Source organism: Oenanthe melanoleuca, chromosome 1 (assembly GCF_029582105.1).
Source record: "Oenanthe melanoleuca isolate GR-GAL-2019-014 chromosome 1, OMel1.0, whole genome shotgun sequence".
Classification (NCBI taxonomy): Eukaryota; Metazoa; Chordata; class Aves; order Passeriformes; family Muscicapidae; genus Oenanthe; species Oenanthe melanoleuca.
The window spans coordinates 24,961,636-24,977,724 of NC_079333.1; the positions used below are offsets into that span (position 1 = coordinate 24,961,636).

The 16,089-nt window shown below is 41.1% G+C and overlaps 2 protein-coding genes across 2 annotated transcripts in view; one reads left to right on the forward strand and one right to left on the reverse strand.

The window, feature by feature from the left end:
- Positions 1–254: 254 nt before the first annotated feature.
- Positions 255–14,826, reverse strand: RABL3 (RAB, member of RAS oncogene family like 3). The gene is made up of 8 exons (XM_056494528.1): positions 14,649–14,826; positions 14,382–14,473; positions 12,746–12,875; positions 9,801–9,915; positions 8,502–8,652; positions 7,794–7,865; positions 6,952–6,990; positions 255–4,370 (listed from the first exon to the last, which is right to left on the reverse strand). Exons 1-8 carry the CDS (start codon positions 14,692–14,694, stop codon positions 4,305–4,307), a joined length of 711 nt encoding a protein of 236 aa, XP_056350503.1. The 5' UTR covers positions 14,695–14,826; the 3' UTR covers positions 255–4,304.
- Positions 14,693–16,089, forward strand: part of GTF2E1 (general transcription factor IIE subunit 1) — a 46,986-nt gene continuing 45,589 nt past the window's right edge. The window contains exon 1 of the mRNA XM_056494500.1: positions 14,693–15,066. The gene's annotated coding sequence lies outside the window, so the exon portion shown is untranslated. The remainder of the gene's footprint in view (positions 15,067–16,089) is intronic.

A 16,089-nucleotide genomic window follows, 5' to 3' on the forward strand; every position in this document is an offset into this window, starting at 1 on the left:
CAGATGGTTTCAGACAGAAAGATAAAAGCTCTGACCATAGTCATAGCCTTCACAGCTACTGGGCATCCTTGTCCTTTAAACAATCTTTAACCCAAAGCCAGCAGTGCGTTTCCACTATTTAAACACTTTCAGGTCAAAGGGAATGTAGATGCGCATGTGTTAATCACTCACTGTTTCACTTCATGCTCCTCCTATTCAAAAATATGACTGAATTTTAAGTTGGTTTGCTCATACAGTCCAGACTTCATTTCACCTAGTCAAGAAAGAGCATGTGCTTTTATTTATGCGTTTGTCTTTGTACAACATTTTTTGGGAGAAGTCTATGGTGGTAGACCGAGAATAAACTTCCCTGTCCAATTTCAGTAGATATGGAATCAGCATTTCTGTGCACTGATAAGGCCAAGGGGCACAACAAGCTGTACCTTTGCAATACAATGTTTTCCTGCCAAAGCAGGAAAAAAGAAAACACATTTTTGTATTTAATGGTATTTGCAGCAGGTGTTGGCTAAGCAGCTGAGCTGCCGAAGTTAGATTTCACAGTCTCTTTGCTGCTACAGAGAGCTCTGAACATCTAAATCACCTTCCTTAAAAGTACGCTGGGGACTTGACCTCAAAGCTGTGCTAAAGCATGCCTTTCCTTTTCCCATTAACTGTTTCAGGCATCATCACTCTTACTGTTAGAGAGCTACATCTCATTTCAAGATATGTTTAGAGCCAGGTCCTGAGTATTGCTGTTCATTGCAGCTTTGCCAGCACAATTCGAAATTGCTTATGCTGCTCACATGGCTACTGTTAGTGACAGAGACTCTTAGTAGTTTCTCCTTTGTGTACTCATGTACCATAAAGAAATATATTTTCTGCAGTTGCTGATCAGGTGTCAGAATAAAAACAGTAGCACAAGTGGATAATAAACACTAAGAATAATACTTTTGGCTACATCTCATAGGCCTTCACAAAGTGAGAGAGCTTTGCCATTGATACTTGAAATTTAAGATTGGAACTGATTTTATTTTTCTTCCCCTCTTCCACATGATAACTATGTGATGTTTTTTTCCTAAAATCCCTGTGTGTCTGAGGACCTAACAGAGTGCTGCAGCAAAGCACACCCTAAGGAAAGCTCTACCTCAACCTCTCTGCACTTCCTGGTAACTTGCCAGCCAGTGACAGGTTCATCAATAATGATAATAGCTTTTTGTTGAAGCAAACTAGTGAACTAAGCCACACACTTGCTCAAACTTACAAAGCAATCAAAGTAACCAGCATCCTTCTAAGGAAAGTGAGACAGAAACATGATTTCTAACAAGAGGAGCTGACTAATAAAAGAGATAGAAGAATTAAGCTCTTTGCTGAAAAGCAGAAACGGTTTTCAATCAGTGAAAACTGTCATGTTGTTATCCACTGAGAAATGAGAACCCAAACCCTGACTTCACCATAGCTGACTGATACTGACTGCAGGCTACAACAGCAGTTCCTCTCTCACTTGCGACAAATGGAGCATATTACAGCTGCCTCTGCAAATATAATCAATAACAAAAATTTGTATTAAGGTTGCACCCAAAAACCCATTACTGGATAGGTTTCACATGCTTAAAAAGCGTGTAGCATCCTTCCTAAATTTTCCATGTTAAGGACATACTCATATTCATTCTGTCTATCCCTCCAGTCATCAAAGTGGTCATAGATAACCAGAAAGCTCTGCCAAGCCCCCTTGGGAACAGGGAAGGCTCATGGTTTATTTGCTGTACATTTCACCTGTGTATGCATGGGAGGTCCAACACATCTCGCATGATGAGAGACACTTCACTGACACCTCTGGAACACAGAACCCGGGCACATATTTCTGCCTGGGTAGTAACACAGAGACATTGAGTAGCTTGAATTTAAAGGGACTGGGTAACAATGTTTTGATGTGAAATGTGTGTGCATTTAATAGTAAACAGAGACAGACAGAACCAGAGATGAAGAAAACCAGAGAAACAGAATTTGAGTAGTACAGAAAGAGAGGCAATGCATGGCAGAGAGAAATAGAGAGGAATATTAGAAAAAAGGGGAAACTAGAGAGCAGAGCAGGAAGCATAAAGAGGAGTCTTTGTGACTTGTGACACTGAGGGGTCAGACAGATGGGGTGAATGGGGAGAGAAACAGGGATAGTAATTGTGAGAAAGGGAGCTGGAGGAACAGAGAATGAGGTATAGGCAAACACAGGCAAGACAGACAGAAGGGTCACAGGGCATGGAAGGGATGTGTGTGTGCCGAGAAAAGACAGGTAAAACATATAAAACAAGTGTGACACAGAAAAGTTGTCTGATGTCACATCCCAAAGCTTGAAAGTGAACCCTTCTTGGGCAGCTGAAGCAGGTAAAGTGGAAAAGCAATGTAATTAATTCCAGCTGCTCACATATTCCTGGTACTGACAATAAGCTGGAACTTCCTGCAAAAAGAAATGGAGCATCATCAACATGCACAACTCCATTACACATTACCTTGTCCTAAGTAGGAAAAAATATACCTAATTGTGGTTACCTGTTGAGATCTAAACAAACAAGATACTTATTCTGGGCTAGAGGCCTACTTTAAAACACGCAGACAGGTGAGCTGCAGCCAGGGGTTTGGCCACTCTAAAGATGCTGCAGCATGAAGGAGGAAACAGCACTACAGCTTGCTTGTTCTGCTCTGCATTTCCTTAGGAACCTGAGGGAAGCCAGATCTGGTTACCCTAAGACTGCACCTGACCTTGAGAAAACAATTCTAGCTTTCACTGTCAAAGGATCAGAGACAGACATTGGTGCTGTCATGAGCTGCACAGCTCAGACATGCGTTCTTAACTATGACTATTTTGGTACCTTGCTTTTTCTGGTTGTAAACTAACTGTAAACTAATAACGTATTTCACACAAGCATCTAAAAACTCACTGCATTCACATTTACAACTGCTCCCAGACCTTTCTGGAAATGACCTAAGAAAAAGCAAATCATCCATATTTTTAATAAGTTTGACTAGTGAATCCAGCTGTCACTTTTGTGCCTGATTAGTGGCAGTAGGCAGGTTTCTATTTATTTCCAAGCAGCTGCCAGAACAGCTGCAGGCAGAGGTAACCCAGAGACTGCAGAACTCTGCTCCCTGTCAACTTCACACTGGCATTTTACTTTCTTTTATCCCCATTTATTATTAATCTCTATTTTTCCCAGAGGCTTAACCATTAGAGGTGACTGTGAGGAAGGAGTGGAAAGAAGAAACTGCCATAAATCAGGCTTTTACCACTCCATGGATTTCTAGCCAAGTGAGAAACTGTGCAAAGCTTGGGCTATTTAGGAAAACAAGATGCTGTACAGGACATGAGACCAGATAAAGTCTCCTTTATCCTTAGTGCTAACTATGTAAAGGAAACATCTATATTACAGAACTCTCCTCCTAATCATGCTCAGTTCCTACCTTTTACATGGCTTTAAATCCTTTCTAAATTTCTATCCAATCTAATGCAGAGGATGTTCTTATGTTTCATGTTTTCTAAATCCACTAAGTCCTCAGATGCAGTAGGACCATTTCATATTTGTTCCAAATAAGCACTCTATAAAAACATACTTTTTCTATCAGTTTTCAATGAATTGCCTTTTAATTTAATATAAAAAACAAGACCACAATCAATTATGAAAAGATAAACATTTGCCCTCTTCAAAGTAAACAATTTTAATTTAAGCAGCAGAACTAACACCAGTTGCTTTCTACTTATGATTGGTATTCTTTTTAAGGCTTTTTTTCATATCTTGCCTATTGCTTTTATCCCTTTTGCATAGGGATGAACAGTGTGCTCTAGGTGAAACAACACTCCACTTAATGAAGGCATTCTATTATTTTCCAGACCATTCCTTACCCATCGTTATGTTTTGCTTACTTTACTGCACATGAGAGGCCCACTCAGTGTCATCTTTCCTTCAGAGGTAAGTGAATGCAAATCATTGCAAAGACTGTCCATAAGTTTTCCAAATGGACACAAGGATGTCACATATACAAGCTGTGTATGAAGCTTCCCACAGCAGGTGTGAGAGGTATTCAACTTATTGCACACTTTCCCCAGATGTTCCCATAGATCCAGATGGTCTGCAATCCTAAGAAGTACACCAGGCTCCAGATTAGGTTTTTAGAAAACCTTTCCAAAGTCTTTTCCAACAACAGAACGTTCAGCAGGCTAGCCACCTGTAATATCATTTTACTCTGCTTGACAGAAGCATTACTGTCTCTGAGCATCCAGTTGGAATGGGAAGGCATTAGGAACTCAGAGAAATTGTCTTCCACTTCTTCAGTGCTCAGTCATAATGAAGGCTCTTCAGTGTTCCTCCTCCAAACCTCTTCCTTTCAGAGAAGCCAGGTATCTAGAGGCAGGGAAGACAAGTCGTCATATCAGAATTGGCAAGAGCTCCCTCTAGCCCACACTGTTACCAAGCCAACTGCAGCATCTTCCACACCATCTCCAGAATCAGGGCCACAGTGCTTCAGCTGACTGCTAGAGAAGTACCACTAATTAAACACTGCACAACTTCACTATGGCTCATCTGTTCTGTGGGGTTCCTTAAGACTTTTTGGCAAGGGAAATTGAAAGCCTCAATCCTAACCCAGTTAATGACAAATTTCAAAGCCTGTATTTCCCCCCAGATTCACGTGCACACAAGAATTTCACCTCCATATATTTTTAAAACTATAAAACAATATAAACCATGTCCTATCAAAGAGCTGTTCAGGCTTTATGCCTTCAAACCCAGGCAGCAGCAGTGCACTGGCATTTGAAAGTACAGTTTTATCAATGGCTGAAAACTTAAAGAAAACCACCAGGATAGAAACAGCTGCAACAATACAAAGGATTAGCACTTCTGCTTTTGCAGCCCATCAGCAGACACTGCTTACACAGTGACAATGGATGTTTACAAAGAAAACTGACTTGAAACCATCAGAAGCTTTCTGGCTTAAACAGTATTTCAGACAGATTTTCAATCCAATGTATCTGAGAATCCTCAAAAGAAAGTGATGTGCCTATCTGCCCTACTGGCATCATAAAACTATTAGATTACAGGCCAGAGTAACTTCTACCTTACTCACTACACACAAGTAGAAACAGCAGACCCAGCAGACACACTCTCCCAAAACAATTCCACACTTTCATAGGAAATACAGTCTCTTAAAATGGAGGGAGTCAACCAAGCCCTCCAAATTATGACAGAAGAACATGGATTTGTATGGGCGTTATGGGACAAAAACATAATCTACAATTCACAGCAGACTGCTTAGGTTACACAGAGAGCTAAAGAGCGTTTCCAAAATATAAGTCCACTAAAAACTCCACAGATTAAATTTACTTGGGGTATTCAGGCCCAAAACTCAAACAGATATGTAAGGTATTCACTAAGATACTGGTTTATTCATCTCTGAAAACAATCATCTCTAAGGATAAAATCAGGCAGATTTTGTGCAAAGGTTCACCTCATGAAAACTACTTTGGGAATTTAAAAAGGAAAAATGCAATCATTATAACTAAAAAGTACCTGAACACCGCATGTAAAAAGTTACCTGCTTTAGCATTTTTGACATCCAAGTCACTAATTAAGAGTAACATTTATTTATCACATATCTGATTGAAGATGTAGCTATGAACAATTTGAAACTTATCATTCTTTTCATCCTGAATAAATTTATAACAGAAATACTTCAAAACACAAATTAACGTAGTGACCTATTGTAGAAAACCCACAAACATATCAGTAGGAGTTCCATTAAGTAGATAACTTCAAATGATAACATTAAGAGGTTGTATTGAAGTCTCCATTTCCAATTTGGATTTTGCTTCTTTAAACATGACTTTTTGATATTTAAGATTCGTTTTAAGCTTTTGAGCTCCTGTTAGGGAAGTAGATAGTCATCAGCAGGCTGCAATCTTTGGCACACAGCCAAAAAGAATGCATAGTTAATCCCTGGCTAGCCACTAAATAGGATCAAATAATAAAAATAAAAATCTTACATCATGCATCAAAGACAACCAGCGCACAAGCAGGTTTCTGCATTAAGATATTATTCCCATGAAAGGGAAATTTCCTTTCACTAGACTGTGGGGAGGAGAAAAGGAAAGGGGAAGGAAAAAAAGCACCATGCAGAACCAAAAGAGGCAAAAGCAAATTTTATTTTTAAAAAGCACCACAAAAGTGCTCAAAGAAAGGAAGCATTTTGTAATCTGTGACTACTTTCCCCTCCCAGCTCTCCCCAAGTGGCTTTCACGGCTACCTTTAACAATGTACAGGTGTGCCTGTACTTCAGAGGTGCTTTTCATGGTAATTTGCCACACCTTTACATATGGTAAATGCAACTTCACTACTCCCTGCATGGTAGATTGCACATGGGGAGGTGGGGGGCACAAAAGCTGAAGTGGCCTGCCCAAATCAGAACTCATTTTGCTAGTACTTCCCCAACTGTCTGAAAACAGTTAATTTGGTCCTTCAGGAATGAATTACAAGCTGATATCATAATGCAATTTTCCTTGTGGCGCTACTGAGCTTCTGGAAGCTACCTGTATTAAACACAAAATCTATTTCCAGCTGTGCAAAAAAATTCCTTTTCATTGACTTTTAGGATAGCGTCTATGGCCTAAATCTGCAACCAAGCAGCCTGAAGCTGACAGAGCTGAAAGAAATCATATTTGCCCATTTTATGCCATTCTTCCAATTTCTACTATGTTAGCATACTTAAGTATTTTACTGCAAATCACTTTACAGACAAATACTTCAGCTGACAAAAGTCAGCCACACTTCTGTCTAGCCTTAACAGCTATGCTCCCACAGATATAAGAATTCAATTACCAGCAGAGATTTTCATCTAGGTTGCATGAAGCTCATATTTTAAAGAGGTCTGTGTCAGCAGCTCACATTACATAGGGAGAAATGAAACAAAAAAGGAGGAAAAGTGACAAACCTGATTGCCATCTCTTAAGAAGTATCTCTTCTCTATGACCTGGGAACAACAGAGAAATGATCTTAGCTTGCTCAGCACATGCATAATCTTGGATTGCAACCACATGAGCACATGAGCACTGAAACTCATGGGTCACTGGGACAAGGTCTGACCCCACATCTCTGCTCCACAGCAGTTACATGCCCACGTACAGCCATTCTTAGACAAGCTATCTAAGCTGTCTAATTACCCTCAACTTCAACACACTTAATTTACTTAGCCCTGCTGGGTAATGGAGGTGATGGTTTGTGTATCTCCTGCTTCAGAGTCAGTTACTCCCATTCCCTCTCTGCAGGGATAGTGGTTGCTACTACTGCACAGTAGCCCCACCATGCTATCTTTGCCCAGGGGATGCTTAAAACAGAGCATTCCTTCTCTTATTTGCACAGTGGACCTTAATGGTCTCTTTTCCAGGAAGGGAGAGTAATACTCTTAATTAATTTCTTAATTCCTAAAGGTTGCTTTAACTAGGATCAACAGAGCTAACCAATCTTGTATCTCCCCACACTACTATCTCAGAATGCTGCAATCCCTCCAACCTGACAACTTCAAAAGCATAAGCAGAGTGTCTTTGCACATTTGTGAGTTCTTTTTCATTGCTCTATGAAGATCAGAAATGAAATCTTCAAGCAGATCAGCTGTCTCCTGTAGGGTTCCAAAAGCAGATCTTTGGTCTCCCTACACCTGGCTTGAACCAAATCAAAGAGTGGAATGTGAAAGGAGCAGTTAAAACTGTTGTTCATGCTCAAATCCCAGACAGCATTTGATGCACAGGATAATAAAACATCATTTCACTGACTTACCTTATCAAAAAATCTACTTAGTTTGACAGCATTGGATGAACCTGCAGCCAGGTAACGAGGATTGGTGCAGTCCTAAAACACCCAAAAGACAACAACAAACCAAGCATAAGGAAATCACTGAAAAGAAGCCAAACACGAGGAAATGAACATACTCTTTCCCCTGACACACACCATCAGTGAGGGAAAACAAGGAATCTGCTGATTTCTGCTCCACAGTCACTTCAGAGAAAAGACCAACTGCTCTGTGAATCAACTGCAGAATTCCAGGCAACCCCTCATATGCTCCACACCTTCCTTCCACCACCTGCTATACAGTCAGGCAGTGATTTGTACAGACTACACCTGAGATTGGGAGTGTGTATACTAACATTCATACAGCACATGTATATTTTTATAGCCATAGGTCCATATAAAGCCATCCTCATGTTTCACGCAAAAACAGTCTATGTCAGAGCTATGAACAAGAAAAAGAAAACTTAACTCCCAGCCAACAATTCTAAGCCTAAGCGACCTTATCTAATACCCCTTACATCTCCCTGTAGTGAAACAAAGATATCTGTTTCATCAAGCAAGGGGCACAGCCAACTGAAATGTGAACGACTGGAAAAATCTCCAAAAGCAAGATTTTTGTTATAGCATCTTTACTAACTAAAAATGGGATTCACTCCTAAATAAGAGAAAAACAACAGTGATGACAAGGATACTAACCAAATTTATCTCTTCAGCATTGAAATCCTCAGCCAAGAATGCTGTTCTGGTCAAAACTTCATTCCTCTTGGTTTCTGGGATCTGATCCAGTTTAGTTCCTATTACCAGCAGTGGGATCTGGTTATCACCAAACTGTTCACGGTCATAGTCACTGATGAGGGAAACAAATACAATCCTGAATGAGGCAATGGCCATGTGAGTAGGCACAAGTACAATATCGCCTACCCCGTGCCTCTTAAAAAACAGTAATTTATTTATTAATGGTCCATTTATCAAAGATAAAATGTGCAATATCTTTACATTAAGGAAGGGCTTCTGCATCTAAGTCAATACATAGTAATCCAAGCTTAAGTCATTCTCCTTAGCTGGGATAATCACTTGTCTGTCATTTTTTACCTACACCAAGCTTTCTAGCAAGTAATTTTACAACCAACAGCAACAACTTGAGCAAGGAATTGCTAGTGGCTGAACATCTGTTCTTGACAGAAGTTAAACTTTTGAAAATTAAAACAATTATGAAGAACCTGTCTGCGGAGACACGGGAGAATTTTGCAATTTATGCAATGCAAATCCTCTTTCCCATCTCCTACATTTCTAAGAAACACCTGTGTATCAGAACAGACAAATAAACAACTGATATTCTTCCCACAAAAATATACTCCTCGTTACTGCCCTCCTGCTCATGTGTGAGGTTTAGCAATGATTTTAAAACCTCCTTAACTAGATCGGTGACAGAAGAACAGAGGTACAGGAGGAAATCCTTTACAAGGTGTTGGAGAGCTAATTATGAACAAGCTGTTTAAGCAAAGTTTTCTAAGCTCTTTTAGCCACACTCCTAAAATAATTCCCCCATTACCCAAACCAAAAATGTACGAAGTGAACTTCCTCAGTCTTGGTGCAAGGAGAGAATGCCTCATTGCCCAGACACATCATCCCATGACACTTCCTGTACAAAGGCATCTCTCAGGACAGACTGAGAAATCTTGAGGTAACAGGGACTGAACCTACTCTCACAGAGGTCTCAGACAAACAAAGGAAGCAGTAAACATCTTTTTCCTTAAAGCAAGGTCTCTGCTACCCAGTTTGGGAATGTGCTGTCAGAATCGCCTGATTGGCAGTACAAAAGAAAAAGAACAATCAACAATCAACTTTCTTTGATATTCCCCATTTTTTTCTTTCTTCCAAGTCTAACCATCTCTACATTCCTGTGGACACCAAGTAGCTTTAGAGATGAACAAAGAGTTCTACAACTGCTTGGAATAACTGTGTCTGAGCTCTGCACATGTATTTTTCACTCACCCATTTGTCACGAGAACTCCTGTTGGAGCAACATCTCTGTTGAGTGCTTCCAAAGACCAGCGATACAAATTCTGGGATGATTTCTTGTTGGTCAAGTCATGCACTAAAATTATCCCTAGAATGAAACATAAGACAGCAAGATGCCATTTAAAGATACATACTCTCTCCCAAATCTTAACAAAATGAAACCTGCAGGTTCCCAGATATCTGAGAATGGAGTAAGGGATGTGTAACCAGTTCAATTGCAGTGAATAAGTAAGGCTGAAAATATCAGGATGCAACAGGTTTTTTAAAGCTCCTTATCAAGAATTGGCTAAGAGCTAAGAGAAAAATCACATGAAAGCACGAAACAAACAGCCACCTCAGGATTTAATCTACAAAAGGCTCGCAGACATTCACTGATTCTGTCCACTTCTCATGATACTGAAATTCTACACTACTGCAGCAGAAAATTTAGCCTTTCTCTGGTAAACATAATTATTTTTTGTCACACCATCTATAAAGTCTAAAGGCTTTTTCTTTGTTTCAAAAGAGTTCAGAGAGAACTTCTGCTTTCCTGCATTTTTAAGAATTAATGCTATATACTTAGGAGGTATCCAAACGGGAAACAGACACTGATAAAATTTCATGGTCCACTAAATGTCTGGTAGAAGCATGAATTAATACGACTTATTGTACTTAAGATTAAGTTTCCAGTGTTTTCCATTACCATGAGCATACAAAATGTAAATTCTGAGACAGAGTCAGGCTTCCTAAATGTGGTATTAACAGACACCCACTTCTGATAACCACAGTTCCTAGCTCAATTACCAACTCCTGCTAGCAAATTTCTTCTATTTATTCACACCTTCTGCAATATGTGGAATGTTCCCACTTTCTCCAGACTTCAAACTACCATCAATTCAAGGACAAAAAGGAATGATACCCTCTATCTGCGTCAGGATTCATTCTCAAAACACTTCACAGCCTACTGGTGGAAAAAACTTACTAATTTAGTCCTTCATCTTAATGCTCAGAGATGCCACCCACTGTACACACTATGAACAAACCACATTTTCACAAACATTTTCCACTACCCCACATGAGTGTGCATAAACTCTCTCACAAGAGCTCCCAGCATATCACAGCTATAGCCCTATTTCAAAGCATTTATCTCAATAACAGTATAAAAAGGCAACTCTGCTGCGTGTCCACCCCCAGTGTAGAGAGAAAATGCCTGATACAACATAACTTAGCCTACAGTAATAGATCCAGAGGCACTGCTGCACAACTAGTGAGAAAAACTCCCCACCTTCACAAACTCTCCCTCAGTTATGTCTTTGATTGGTCAGTTCCCTTATCTACTTCATTAAAAGCCTGCACAGTTAGTTGCACCAGCAGAAAAAGACTATCAACATCCAAAAAGAGCAGGAAGGACCAATGACTACTCAAGGAAATGCTCCTCCCACGACAATGTATGCAAGCCAAAGCCTTACTGCTCAGTCACTGTCCTCAGCTATCACAGTCCCCACACCAGGTGGAGAGTCAGGAAAAAAAGATCTGTGGATAATCCAAAACCAAACTGTACCCAGCCTTGTCAACAACCTGGCAGCTTGCACAGCTGCTGCCACAACTAAACACTGACTGATTTTCAGACCACTCCAAAGCACAAGCAGTCAGGCAGAAGGAATGCATTCATCTTCTCTTCTTAAATTAGGTCAAGCAGAGGCAATTAGTGAGACAAGCTCTAATGGAGAAATTAATCTAATGAAAGAAACAAGACCCAAGGTTAAGTACAAAAGTCAACGTTCTTCATATGTGATCTGTATAATTAGTATATTTTGGGCAGTAGAGATAAATAACTCTATTTTCATGTCATCAATTATAATTCAGATGCACAAGTCCAAGATTTCATTTCCTAATGGGCTGTTCTAAGGTATTTCCAAGTCTGATCCACACTCTGGCACATTGTAGATTTGGTATCAAAAAGAAATCAATTTTTTTTCATATACCAAAGAGAATTGCTTTGAGGGCACAATTCCACTCAAGTCTTATATACAGAAATCTGGTTAACAGTATAACAAAAGAGATACCTAAGACAATTTTCCCCTGAGAAAGAAGGAAGAAATAACTAGTTAATGACACACAATGTTATTGTGTGGTTTAACATGTTATTGAAAGGCGTTCAAAAGAGTGGGAATAGCAAAGAGAATCAAACAGAACACTTGAGCCAGATTTTCAGAAGCACATGGTCTGATATACATCTATTTTTAGTGAACTATCCTGGGATGACAGAAAGTAACAATTTAAATACTGCATTATTAAGCAGTACTATTATTTGCTATTGTTAGAGACATAGATGAACTAATAAGGCCTTTAAGACAATATCTCATTAGAAAGCACAAAATATTTCTTTCTACATATGCAGCAAGTTGTAAGATTCAACTCTTAAAAATAAGTTGGTAAGCTAAATGAGCAGAGGCAAGATGGTTACCAGCATAGGCAATTTTATGGGAGACAGTTCAAATTTGTCAGGGTAGGATGTAACTACCAAATTTCACAAAAACTGAAATAATACTTTGTCTACTGTAGGTTTTACAACCAAACAGACAAGAAAATATAAATAATAAAAAACTCTTAAAAAAACAGAAATCGTATTTCTGCAGTATATCAGACCTGGAAAGGTTAAGGCAATCACTGCACTTCAAAGCCTCCCTACTGTGCCAGCCACACAACACTGAAGGGAAAGGCTGATAGAGCTCATCTGCACAGATTTGCCTGAAATATCTGCCATTCACAACTGAATCTATAAAATTCTGCCTACCAACAGTATCAGGTTTTTTCCTGTAAAAATCAGAAAGGAGAACAATGTACCCCTCAGCTAGGCAGCCTGGAACTCTGCACCAGAACCAAGTGACATCTAACTGAAACAGAGGTAAAACCATATTTACACCAAGCAAACTTACCATTCAGCAAATTATAGAACACTGCTCGTGTGCTTTTCACACTGGTGGCACTGCCCACAGAACCTCCAACATCCCACAGCTCAATGTAATAGGTCTTCTCTTCTGGAGTTCCTTCTTTGTAGTCATGGATCTGATGAAAAATTCACATCATACATAACGACAACACCATGTTACAGGAGTTAATCCACATAGGGTTTACACTTTCAGCTGATTATTGCACTTGGATAGAAATTTGGAAATTCTTGTGCTGACACTATTTCAAACTTTTCAAGTGGAAGAATGAGTCAAGCAGCAGCCACTGGACACCACAGAGATGGAGATCACTATCTCATGTAAGCCTGGTGAGCATCCTTTGCATATCAGTATTAACAAACCAAACATCTCGTGACGTGCTCAGATACAGTATTTTGCTAAAGCAAATGCAAAAATTAAGTTACAGTTGTTAAACCCACATGGCAGCACTGCAAGAATATTAACACAGGTGACAGACCTGGATTCCAACTGACCACATCTTTTTCCTACCCAAATTCTGACATCTCAACTGAATTAATCAACAACTTCTGACTGTGGAGTTTTGCTCCACAATCAAACAGGACTGCCATGTTCCTCTCCTCAGATTTTGGGAATACATTCCTAACCAAGGGAAATGCATTTCAAGGAGAATGCAGCAAATTGTGATGAAGGATAAAAGCATTCATCAATATCTCATGAGGGCTGTAGGCTGGGCCAAAGAACTGCTGAGTGAACATTCTCATTCTTCCCACAGCAGGTAGTCGGGAGAAGAAGCAACCCCATGGTCACAATTGTCACCAAAGACCAGGAAATAAACTCTCTAACCCAGTTTGGTTAGAAAATTAACACTAATTTATTCAGCACTGAGGTACATGAGTAGCACTTCACCAAACACGTACATCAGTCACCAACACTTAAAAGTATTTATACATTTTGGCAAACAAAGGAATTAGTGCTCACTGACTTACAAGTTATACAGTTCTCTTCATTAGTTATTATTCAATCTATTGATTATTGATTTCTCACTTTTCATGCTAACTAGTCCACATTTTCAGCCTTTTACTATCTCTTTACCAGACGGGAAGAGTCTTATTAATCATCTTTGTTAATTTCTTTGTCAGCTCTGCTCTCTGTAAAATCTTCGTGGTTTATAAATTCTGCATTCCTGGTGTCAAGGTTTCAACAATAAATTTCTCCTGTTAATTTCCTCACCCAGGTCAAAGAGCACTGAAGCATGTCAGGCCCTAAATTTTGTTTTTCTAACACATGAATATCATCCAGAGCTTTCCTGTGCTCCAATCTAAACGAGCAAACCGTTTTCATCTACTGTGTTTGGCTGACAACTTGGGTGTTCCTTGCCTGTTTCTCAAGGAACTGGCCACCCTGTGACTTGTAACATGCCGGTGTCCACTGCAGCAGGGAGCGGCGCTACGAGTGACAAATGTCTTGTCTGATTGTGGCAACCCTGGAAAGTCAAAACTTGCTGACACAAGTGCTTGCCTCACATTTGATGCTACTTACATCAGAAGATTTAGCCCTCAAAGTATACCTCTTTCTGGGGCGTTAGATAATTAAAGTAAAAAGTCAAGGTCCTTGCCACCAAGAGGCCTTGCACGTCACCTACTCGCACATCCACGGAGCAGCCCACTGTCCAGGACGGGTTTCCCAGCACCTGGTTGTGGCACAAGAGGTGAACGAGAGACGATTTTCCGACACCTGAAAGTGCACAGTGAGAGAACAACTCCTGGGAGGCGGTGCCAGGGTTACAGGTGGCGAGGCCACTGAGTGAATGCAGGCAGCCCCGGCCTCTAAACGGGTAACGGGGAGGGAGGCGAGGAGCAGATCCCCAAGGAGCGGCCCCAGGACACAGGGCCTGGGGACACGGACTCACCGGAGTCGCCCAGCACCAGCACCTTGACCCTGTCCAGAGCCGCCATCTTTACCTTGCCTAGCAAGAACGCCGGGCCACCGGGGCGCCCGCCAATGGCGGCGCGAGTTCTTGCTGTTTCTCTCAGTCTATTGGCTGTCTGGTGGAGGAGGCGAGGGCTAGAGTTAGAGTTAGAGTTCTCACTTCTAATTGGTCTAGATCCCGAAAGGGCGGAAAGGTGCTGTCCCGTAGGAGCAGGCGATTGGCTCGCTTGCCTGTCTGTCCTTCCTCCTGGCTGCTCTCGGGGCGCGGGAAGAAAGGGGGCGGTGTGGAGCAGGCGCCGGTGGCGCTGCTGACGGCAGAGGTGCGCGCGGCTGTGACGCGAGTGGTGGAGCCGCTGGAAGCGCCGCCCGGAGTCGGGAAGAGCTGGAAGCGGCGCCAGGTCAGTGCCGGCCCTGGGGTGCGCGGTGGTACCTGCGGCCCGCGGAGGCCCCAACCCGGCGCTTGGGTGCTGCAGAGCGGCCCACGGGGCCCATACTCCTCTCACGTTGTGCTGGTCTCGGCCCCTTTCTCGTCTTGGCTCCTTCCCACCGTTTGCTGTTCCTTCTGCGGTGCTTCTTGAGGCTTCTTCTTCGTTTAGTTTTGTCTTTTTTTTTTTTTTTTTTTTTTTTTTTTTTCTGTGATACTGCTGACCTCCTATTGTCCTACAGAAACCTACACGGTTCGATGTTTAAACCTCAACACATACAAGTGGATAGAGAATGGGAGTCTGTGTAGACGGCATAGGGATTCTCCCCTCTGACTGGCGTTAAAGCTTAGTCTGCTATTGTAGTTCGGGAGGTCTGTGTAATTTGTGATTTGAAGGGAGATGGGTTGTGGGCATCTTAGGAGTAGCTGACCGGCAAAGCTAGCTCATTCGTTTTTTGCCAGGTTTGAGCCAACCAGCCAGTGACGTAGCCATTCAGTTTTCCAGGTCAGCAAGGTGAGGTTTGTGGTTTTTGGTTAATTTTTTTTTTTTTAATAATTTTGTTTTGATTAGGTTTTTTTTTTTCCTTTTTTTTGTGCATTACTTTACTTCTGGCCTCAGGAGCACGCTGGTTCCCACATCTCATCTCATAGTGGCACTGAGCTGTTGTTAAATGGGTCCAGCTGAACAAGGAATGAACGCATTCTGAAAAGGGCATTCAGCCGTGCAAGCCGTGCATTTTCATGAAGTCTAGGTAGCTTAATATTTTTCATCCAAAAAAGGTGGAGTTTTTTTCTTTCATCTTTTCCAGTGCAGTGTTAACCGTTCTTACATGCTGGTTCTGTTGCTTATCAGAATTCACCACCAGCTCATTAAACTGTTGAAAAATATAGCAAAAAGGGAAAAAAAAATAACTTTTTTCTACCTCTAATCGATCAGTTTGGTGCACAGGATGGTGTTGTGAGGGCAGAGCCATGTGCCTGGGAGAGGAGCACATGC

Bases quoted from the DNA above. Each gene is read 5' to 3' on its own strand.
- RABL3 (XM_056494528.1), bottom strand. From the start codon at position 14,694: ATGGCGGCTCTGGACAGGGTCAAGGTGCTGGTGCTGGGCGACTCCG. The intron at 12,876-14,381 runs GTAGGTGACGTG...ATTTTTCATCAG, and splicing joins GCTGCTCCGTGGATGTGCGA to ATCCATGACTACAAAGAAGG. The intron at 9,916-12,745 runs GTAAGTTTGCTT...GTTTCATTCTAG, and splicing joins GTTCTATAATTTGCTGAATG to GGATAATTTTAGTGCATGAC.